We start from the raw sequence: 8,964 nt of genomic DNA on the forward strand, positions 1-8,964 counted from the left end.
AACCACACCTGCTAATCAACTCTCTTACGCTTTCGTCCTCACTTAGCGCAAAAAGATCGATCCGGAGTTAACGGCCTCCCAGGTTCAGGCTTTTAAGCTGGTCTAGCATTCGTTCCATTTCCGGTATGGACTAAACTGGGAATATCGTGCCGATGACACAGTACCCCTGAAGCTACAGTACCTTATCGCTACAGTGCCATGAATTCGGTCGGGCCCGACTGGCCCGATGGGCTGGGTCTCACACATCGTTATTCCATTGAGCCTGGTTGTCACGTACAGACGTTCTCACCTCTCACAAGCATTATTTTTTAAAAAAAGAAAAAGAAAACAAAGGATCGTGGCAAACACATTAGATTCGTGCTCGGCAGCCATTTGCACATATATGATTGGGACTTGATATGATGCAATGCCTGTGTTACAGACCACGACTCAGCGCCAATTGATGCATAGATCCCAAAATTTTAGTACAGCCAGATAATAAAAAATATGCATCTTAGCTCACAAACAATACTGAGTATCAGGTGGACAAGGGTATATAGTAGGCATATGCAAAATGTTAACCCCATCTGTAGAATCCAATCTAAATAGCTGAAGTGATTTAGAATTTGCTCATCCCCAATCCTTCGTATTGTACATGCTGGATTTGTTCCTGATTCTAACCTTTTCAACGAAGAGGCATGAGACAAAGATTTGATTTAAGATCAAAACAAAACAAAATAAGTTCAACATTATTGACCAATGTGAATCCTAAATGGCCATCCATGAGACGTGAAGAACTACATAGCTCTTGACTCTAAAAGTTCACACACCCTTTAACGATAACAGTTCCTTCTGGTCATTAGTATGCTATATAAGAGCACACAAAACTGAAACCAGTGCATCTTGTTGAATAGAACCTGCAAAAGAAGTTTTTGTACACAAAATCCTTTAGTGTGTGCTAAATTGCCCAGCTAAGCGTTGCAGCACACGTCAATGACAACGATGTACGATTCTGACCCACTGCTTGGAGTAAGAACAGAACAACTGAGCTGATGTATGTGGTTGTGAGATACCTGAAACAAGGTACACCGCACATTATAGACATTTGGCATAACAACATTCAAAGAAGAGGTGCTACATACTTTCTAATTCACTACAAAAGCAACAAATTTTACTATTGTTTCAATTCCGCCTATCTAGGTTGTTCGTAGTCTGGATGACCCCTCCTTTAAAAAGCCAAAAGAGATTTTTTTTTCTGGGAGTTACTTCCAGATGTCAACCTTTTGTGCAACCTTCATTTCGTTATTCACAAGAAAACCATAGATTGGCTTGAGTGTGAATTTGTCATAATTTGGTAAATCCACACAAAAGGATCCAAATCCTTATTTAGGTTAGTAATATAAGATCCACACGTGCAACAATATTATGCCAAATCGTGAGTTTCCTTGCTAGGAATGCTCTCATAAAAAGACATAGGCTCCGTAATATGGCCATTTCCGCTACTGTTGTATGCTTTTGAAATAATATTAATGCCCTGCTTGGTACTTCGGCTTTGGTTCCTCCGGGCACTATTTACCGAGGAGGTGTTATATCTCTCTTATCAAAATAAACTAGGATTTCAGTGGAACCACTATTTTTGGTGTACCAGCTCTCTGGTTCCTCTAGGCATCGTGCAGCAAGTAGTTGTTTTTATCTCTCTTCTCGAAATGAGTTAGGATTTCAGTGGCTCTGGCTCCTCCGTGCCAAGGAGCCAGAACCACTCACAAATGGGGTCTAAACAAAGAAGGGTATTGGAATTTTAAAGCATGGGTGCCTAACCATTTATATTTCGAGAACGTATTATGGTGTCCACTTCTTAAATTAAAGTGGGTTCAGGTTTTCGTCATTGACCCCATAAGGCTTGATAACAATTGTAAATCTCTTGTCAATGTATGGTTACAAGGCTTGACAAAAAATGTAAATGAGTTTAGGAATTAATGCTTATAAGGCTTGACAAAAAAATGTGAGTCTCCTACTTTCTAACTAACATGTCTTAAGCAGTTATTATATTCATGAGATATTTGTTAGCCTAAGAAGGCCGTATGTTAGCCTGAGATATTCCTCCACTTGGGGTACTCAAAATGAGTTCTAAAGAAATGAGTATGAGTTTGTGCATATATTAACTAAGGAGTACTACTCAAATTATTTGTATGAGAATATTTGGGAGTACTGTAAAAAATATTTCTCCTCTACTTATCAATGAAAGCCAGGCAACTGGATCTTTCGAAAAAGCATTATTTGGTAGCACAGTATATTTTTGTGCACTTGAGAATGGAGGGGTGGAAAGTTGGGAACGCGAACCCAAACCAAGTTTCAAAGTTTGAGTGTGAATGAGGAATTGCATACAGCAAACAAGTTTTGGAGTAGAAAGTCATAGGAAAATGCGAGAAAGAAAACAGATATGGTTTTTGCAAAGTGGTTGGCAGACTGACGGAAAGAAGGCAGGAGTGAACACTGATCCCTGGTATCTACATTTAACTATACTGTGTGTTGGCTCATGTGCTTGGATTACTATTGTATGATCCAGGACGGAAAGTTGTTGCTGGTCTCCTCCCGCATTGGCCACATATCGTCCATCATGTCCGCTCGCGAGTGCGCCACAAAACGTGCTGCATCGGCGAATTGCCAGAGCACAGAGGTGAGAAAAAGGATATCGATCTCTATACAAGTCACAAAATGTGACATTTGAGAAGGCCAGCTCAGACTTCAGATACTTACCAACCTCGTCCTCGATCTTGCTCTCCGTGAAGACCGGGAGCTGCGGCGGGGTCGGGATCGGCGGCAGCTTCCACAGTGGCACTTGCCCACGTTCGTTTGAGGATCCTTCCTGTTGGTTCCGATCCTCGTCAACTTGATCCACCCTTTCCACCACCACCTCGAAACTTCGGTGACATTGATGCTGTCTAATTGCATCCTTGAACGCAGACCCTGCAGCTATCCTGTCAGATTCCCCAGCACCAGGGGCTAACCCAATGCCTGCAACAACTTTCTGGAGGCTTAACAGGTGGCTGATGCCCACAGGAATACCGTACTGCTCCCTTTTGTGGGCGTTGAAGACTAGCTTGAGCCAACGAAGATTGGGCAGTGTTCCTTTCTGAAAGTCCAGCGATAGCACACCACAGGCAAATTTGAAATACTCGAGAGCTGGGAACATTCCTCTGCTGAAGATTATTGCTAAATTGGGTGGTGTTCGGACGTACAAGGACAGATGTTTGAGAACCGGTAACTCCGCTAGGACATCAATGTCGTCCGACAATTGTCTGACCACAATTTCCATTCTACGGAGTTTGTGTAGTTGACGAAACCGCAGGGGCAGCCTTGAAAACATGCAAATGGGATGCAGCAACTCAAAACTCCGAAGGGAGATGGAAGAACAGGGTAACCAGTTCCAGTCAACTAAAGAAAAAGCCGGATTTGGACTTGACTTTTTTCCAAGGTGGATGTGCAGCAATCTTGAAAGACAGACAATATCCAATGGAACATATTCTACCCCTGCATTTATTTCTAGTGTTTCCAAGTGTTTTAGACACTGCATCTTGATTGGCAATTCCACAGTGACGTTGCACCTGACCTGCAAATATCTTAGCTGGAGCAGGTTACATATTTCTGAAAGTGAAAACCTCGTGTCCACGACGTCACTACAGATATGGAGCATCATGACTTGAACAAGCTTAAACTCTGCAATCGAAGGCATGCAACCCAAGAGTCCAAAAAAAGAGAGTGAGCGAACTTGTGATAATTCCACACTTTCGGGTGTAGTAGCATATGTTGCACTGCCAAAGTGGAGTGACAGTCGACGAACCTTCTCACTGAGAACTACTGTCGACTGAGAATAATCTATGATGGTGATGAAATTATCTTCCATGGATTTGCATGTGATAAAATCAAATACCACAGGGTGCACTGTGTAGCACAACAAACCCTTCCTGTAAGAGTTAACAATATCTATTCGCTGGATCAGGCCTAAACTCAGGAGCTCATCAAAATAACTGCCGGCAACGTCTACAATGTCCTTCCCTTCTGGTGTACATATGAAATCTTCAGCTATCCATTGCTTCACTAAATCTTCTTTCAGAAGTAAGTAATTCTCTGGATACACACTAAGATACAGCAGACATGTCTTCAGACAATGAGGAAGACTACTGTAACACAGTTTCAGTACTTGGTTCAGGATCTCCATAGAAGATGAGTGTGTACTCAAATTGTTTGGCAGAAACTTAGTGACATAATCCAATTGCTGCTCCTGTTCTGTTTCTGGTTGGCTTGCCACAAGTCTAGCAGTGCAGATGATGGCTAAGGGAAAACCACCACATTTTCTTGTGATCTCATCTGTGAAATCATTGAACTGTGGTGGACATCCTTTTTCAGACCCAAAAGCTCTATCAATGAATAAATTTTTGGCTTGATCAGTACCAAGACATTTGACATTGACAATGCTATTACTGTCATAACTGCAGCATACATGGGCGACGTTCTCAACTGCTGTTGTTGTTATTATTCTTTGGTTACCGGCTGGAAAGGCCCGCTTAATAATGTGCCAAACTGACACATCCCATAAGCCATCAATTACAATAAAATACCTGGTAACAAAATGCTGTACATGTCACATGCTTCATCATAGCAACAATCATATAAAATAGAATGTTGTAGCCGTCAAAGTTTTAAATTGAAGACATGAAATGTGCTAATAATCTCAGTTATGAATGTCTGCAATTCTTAGTCAAATTGTCAGAACTGCTTTAGAATTTCCTAATTCAAATTTCATTGCATATTTTTCAACATCTTAATATTACTGGGTACATACATATATATACTTAGATAACCATGAAAATTCAATGCATGGGAAGATTGCTTATCGTATTGTGTATACTTTGGGGTCAGTGTTGGGTGACACAAATATTGTGATTTATAACTTTAATGATGGCAAATAACATGGCATGTTTGGACACCACTAAGCAATGTTTGTTGACAAAATATTTTACCATGCGTGCAAATTATTGTAAGTGGCATTGTCGGGTTCATAAATCCGGGGTCCCTCGCGGACCGTCTTCCCCGCAAAGGCTCAGCCCAAACAGACAGCGCGCAATTCATGGGCCGGCCCAAGTATCTAAACAATAGGCTAGAAGGGCGATCCAATCACCGACCAGAAGGTCTGGCCGAGGAGGAGCAATGTCCGTTTTCTGACTCCGGCCCACCTCTCCGACCGGAGCGTTCACTTCGGTCTCCAGCCCGCCGCTGGACGGCCTTTCCGATCGGAAGGCCTGGCCAAAGCACCACTTCCGACTCCAACCCCACATCTCCGACCGGGCTACGCAAAACCCTGCTCACTGTTCTTCTCCGACTGGCGCAATCAGAGCCGACTAGGACCAACCGATCGGGGATGCCCGCTCGGAAAGGACCAGGGAACGAACGGAGAAAGCAAGGCAGGGCGCACAAGTCAAACCACGATACCAGGGACCGTACCCTGTACGCCTGCAGAAACAGTACTCTACAACCTCCCTGACACAAACAGTGTTGTAGGCGCCGACATTTTTCCTACAGTATTGTGGGCGCCATTAACTCCCATACGGTAAGGCTCCCCCTACATGTCTCTGGGCATCAACAGTGTTGTAGGGGCCGGCATTCACCGTACCGAGTGAACATGGTGAAACTCCTCATACCTCTGGGCATCAACAGTATAACAGATACCGACATCTGCCATACCCGAACCAAACGACGGAACCTCCCACGTGCATCCGACATCCAACAGTATTGTGGGCGCCTACCATCATCATGTACCTGCCGACGTGGGCAACAAGGCTTAGAAGCATACGTACTCTCTCACTCTCACTTGTAAGGCCATCCCATTCATCTATAAAAGGGGACATGCTCTCTCCCAAACATTCAAGTGATCCCAGATTCATTAGATCGATCAAGTTCGCCAGTTCACAACCACAGAACCGCCAGGTTCGAACCTCAAGCACACGCTTGAAAACTTAGCTCATAGCGGGGCTCCTGTCGCTTTCGGTCCCTCTGACCAGAGTTCGACCGGACCTCTTGTACCCTCCATCTTTCTCCTTCTCATTTGTAACCCCACTGCAAACTTCGAGCACCTGAGCTCAGGAATAAAGTCACCGACCGACTCAAACTGGACGTAGGGCACGTTGCCTGAATCAGTATAAACCCTGTGTCATTGAGTGCTAGGCCATCTCCGATCATAACGTACGACAAAACTACAAATATTTACTTGTTGATCACTTTCTGCACCGACAGGCATATACTACTACAAAAATGATTTCAGGATTCTTGGCCCTTAAGAAAATTCTTGGCACTTAAGAAAACTCTTGGCCCTCAAGGTAATTCAGGATTCTGGTAGTTTATGTAACCCATAAAGGAAACAACTTTCATAATTGTTAAACCATGAATATTGATACACTCAACATTACTATACATGATCTATGCCATACATGCATGTATACCTTGAGTTAGTTTTTTAATATACTAGTGAAGGTATAAGTGAGGGATTCATAAGTATGATATGCATTTAGGTACTTTGTTTTTTTTTTCATAACCACAGAGGTGGATAACTTAGAAGTAGATCTAGAGGGTTTTTTATGTTATTTCAATAGTATAGCATGTGTGGTGAATTTGAATATAGATTTAAGGGCTAGTTTAGATTTAATGGTAAGAGTTTGGTCTTTATATAATAGGACATGGATAATTTCAAGTTAGTTGGATCTAGCTAACAAATGATGATTGGGACTACAAAATTGATGATCGTATGTATTGCTTTTATGAGAAGCTATATGATTTTTTTCTAGTGAATCTAGTGAGAATTAAGATAAAAGCTTAAAATGTATTTACCTACTATGGCATGTCTGTCTTTTGGTCTTTGAAATAAGATTGGGTTAGAGTGAGTTTTCTATCTATAGTGTGGTATGTGCGCACCCGGAGCATTGAAAAGGGTTAGAAACAAGTTTAAAATGTTAGTTGATCTCCACCGATAGGCCCAACGTCCTATTAGGCCCTATCTCTGCTCCCTGATCGGGGGAGCCCAACTCTAATTCGGTTGGAGGGCCCCTGTCGCACAGCACACATAAAAGGAAGGTGGGGGTGAGGGCTCGGACTACGAGGTTGACCGGAGCCGCCACACCCACCGAAAGAGAAACCCTAATCCGATCCTAAAGCGTGCTGCCAGCGACGGGATGGCCCACCGACTCTGCCGTCTCCCCTGCAGGTCACCACCCGGGCCACTGGACCTCACCACCGAGTCGGAGCTGCCTCGACACCGGCGTCCGTGAGGTCACAGCGCAACCGCGCACGGCGAATGGAATGTTACCTGGATCTACGGGTAACACACAGAGAGGTACACATCCTTCGATTTTAACATAAAAGTATTCAGCTAATTGTCTAGGCATAGTTTTCGAACCTCTTATCTTGGAGATGTTCCCTTAGATCGCTAACGAGTTTTGGCACCTTGCAGACTTTTAGTGGCTGCTTCGGGCGAACTTGTGAGAGTATGCTTCTGAGAATCATCCTCGTATCAGGCTTTTTTGCCGTCCGCACGAAAGCCTGGCAGTCGAACTTCCCTTCAGATAAACGCCATATTCTTTTGACAAGCGTGCTCTTCCCGGCTCCTTCATCACCAAGAACGGAAACAACCTTGAGCTTGAGGTCTTCTTCACCATGTCCTTTCGGCATCAGCCACTCAAGAATCTTGTTTGTTGGTTCTTCCATGCCGACAGGATCGGGTTCTTCGTACTGAGTTCGAAGATGACGGCTCACTAAAATTTTTGCCGGATTACTGAGAAGTACGTATCTGTTAACAAGATTGTACCTCTCACATCTTTCGTTAACCTCCTTCACGCGGGCCTCAAATCCCAAGATCTCTTTAATCCAGGCCAAAATCCACGCTACCTTAGCTGGCACATCTTCTGGCTGGCTGGCATGGACGAACAGGTCGACGCAGACTTCCATGTCGAAGGACAATTCACGCGCATCATTCATCCAGTATTTCACCGTATGGGGAGGGCTGTGTACCTCTGATAGCTTCTTCATCTTGGTGCTTATGATGCGAAGATCGCCTATGAGTCCCTTTGCCCTCTCTTCAGTACACAGTAGCTCATCGAGCTTTCTGAGAAGGGATCCCATGGCACCCAGCGAACAGCTGTTCAGAGGTTCCATCATTCTGTCTGCAACGATCAGAGATCAATTGTTCTAGTTAGGTACTGATCAATACTAAGGAACGGAATCCTATAAATGAAAATGATAATGATGCTGCAGGAAAAAAGAACTTCACCGAAGATATCCAATGCTGGCCTCGCACAATCAAGTCTAGTCAAAGCATGGTAAGCAGGAATATATGGGTAACTTCTATTTTCTCTCTTCTGTCTATTGAATTTTCCTATATCGTATCCTTAGTGGATTGTGGACCTATAAAAGTGGTAAGAGCTGATTGCTGATTGTGCATCCACTACACTCTAGGAAAGGCCCTCGAAAGCAATCGATGGACGGTGAAGTTCCCCACTACACATTAGTCAAAGTGTAGTGCGTCCACTACATTATAGGAGGAAAGAACTTGTATTGTTTTCGTGGGACCCTATCATTTGGCTATGGATGGTGACATATAGAAATGGCTTTGTTCCTATGAACCCGTCCTTTATGGCATCGGCCGATGAATTGGCATCTCGCTGTCAAAAAAGTACTACAACTAAAATATATTTTTTGAGAGGTCAACTAAAATAATTAAACATATATAACTCAAGGGCCAAAGCAGTTGTTGGGCACGATAGACGCTGTCCGAATGCTACCATCCCCAGCTAACTCCTTCCTCAAGACAATCCAACAGGTTAAACCAGGAGCAAAATGCAGAATAATCTGCATAACGTGGTTTACCACCACTACAGGCTGAATCGAGTTTTTTTTAGTTTCGAGTTGGACTGCGTTAAGGCGTGACCGGGCACGTGA

The 8,964-nt window shown here is 43.6% G+C and overlaps 1 protein-coding gene across 1 annotated transcript; it reads right to left on the bottom strand.

The window, feature by feature from the left end:
* Positions 1-498: 498 nt before the first annotated feature.
* Positions 499-8,396, bottom strand: LOC136487017 (disease resistance protein RGA5-like). Its single transcript, XM_066484123.1, has 5 exons — positions 8,297-8,396; positions 7,427-8,189; positions 2,737-4,598; positions 2,531-2,627; positions 499-1,052 (listed from the first exon to the last, which is right to left on the bottom strand). Coding segments are annotated over exons 2-5 (2,718 nt in total). The 5' UTR covers positions 8,185-8,189; positions 8,297-8,396; the 3' UTR covers positions 499-1,051.
* Positions 8,397-8,964: the final 568 nt, after the last annotated feature.

The sequence above is a fragment of the Miscanthus floridulus genome, chromosome 10 (genome assembly GCF_019320115.1).
Source record: "Miscanthus floridulus cultivar M001 chromosome 10, ASM1932011v1, whole genome shotgun sequence".
NCBI lineage: Eukaryota > Viridiplantae > Streptophyta > Magnoliopsida > Poales > Poaceae > Miscanthus > Miscanthus floridulus.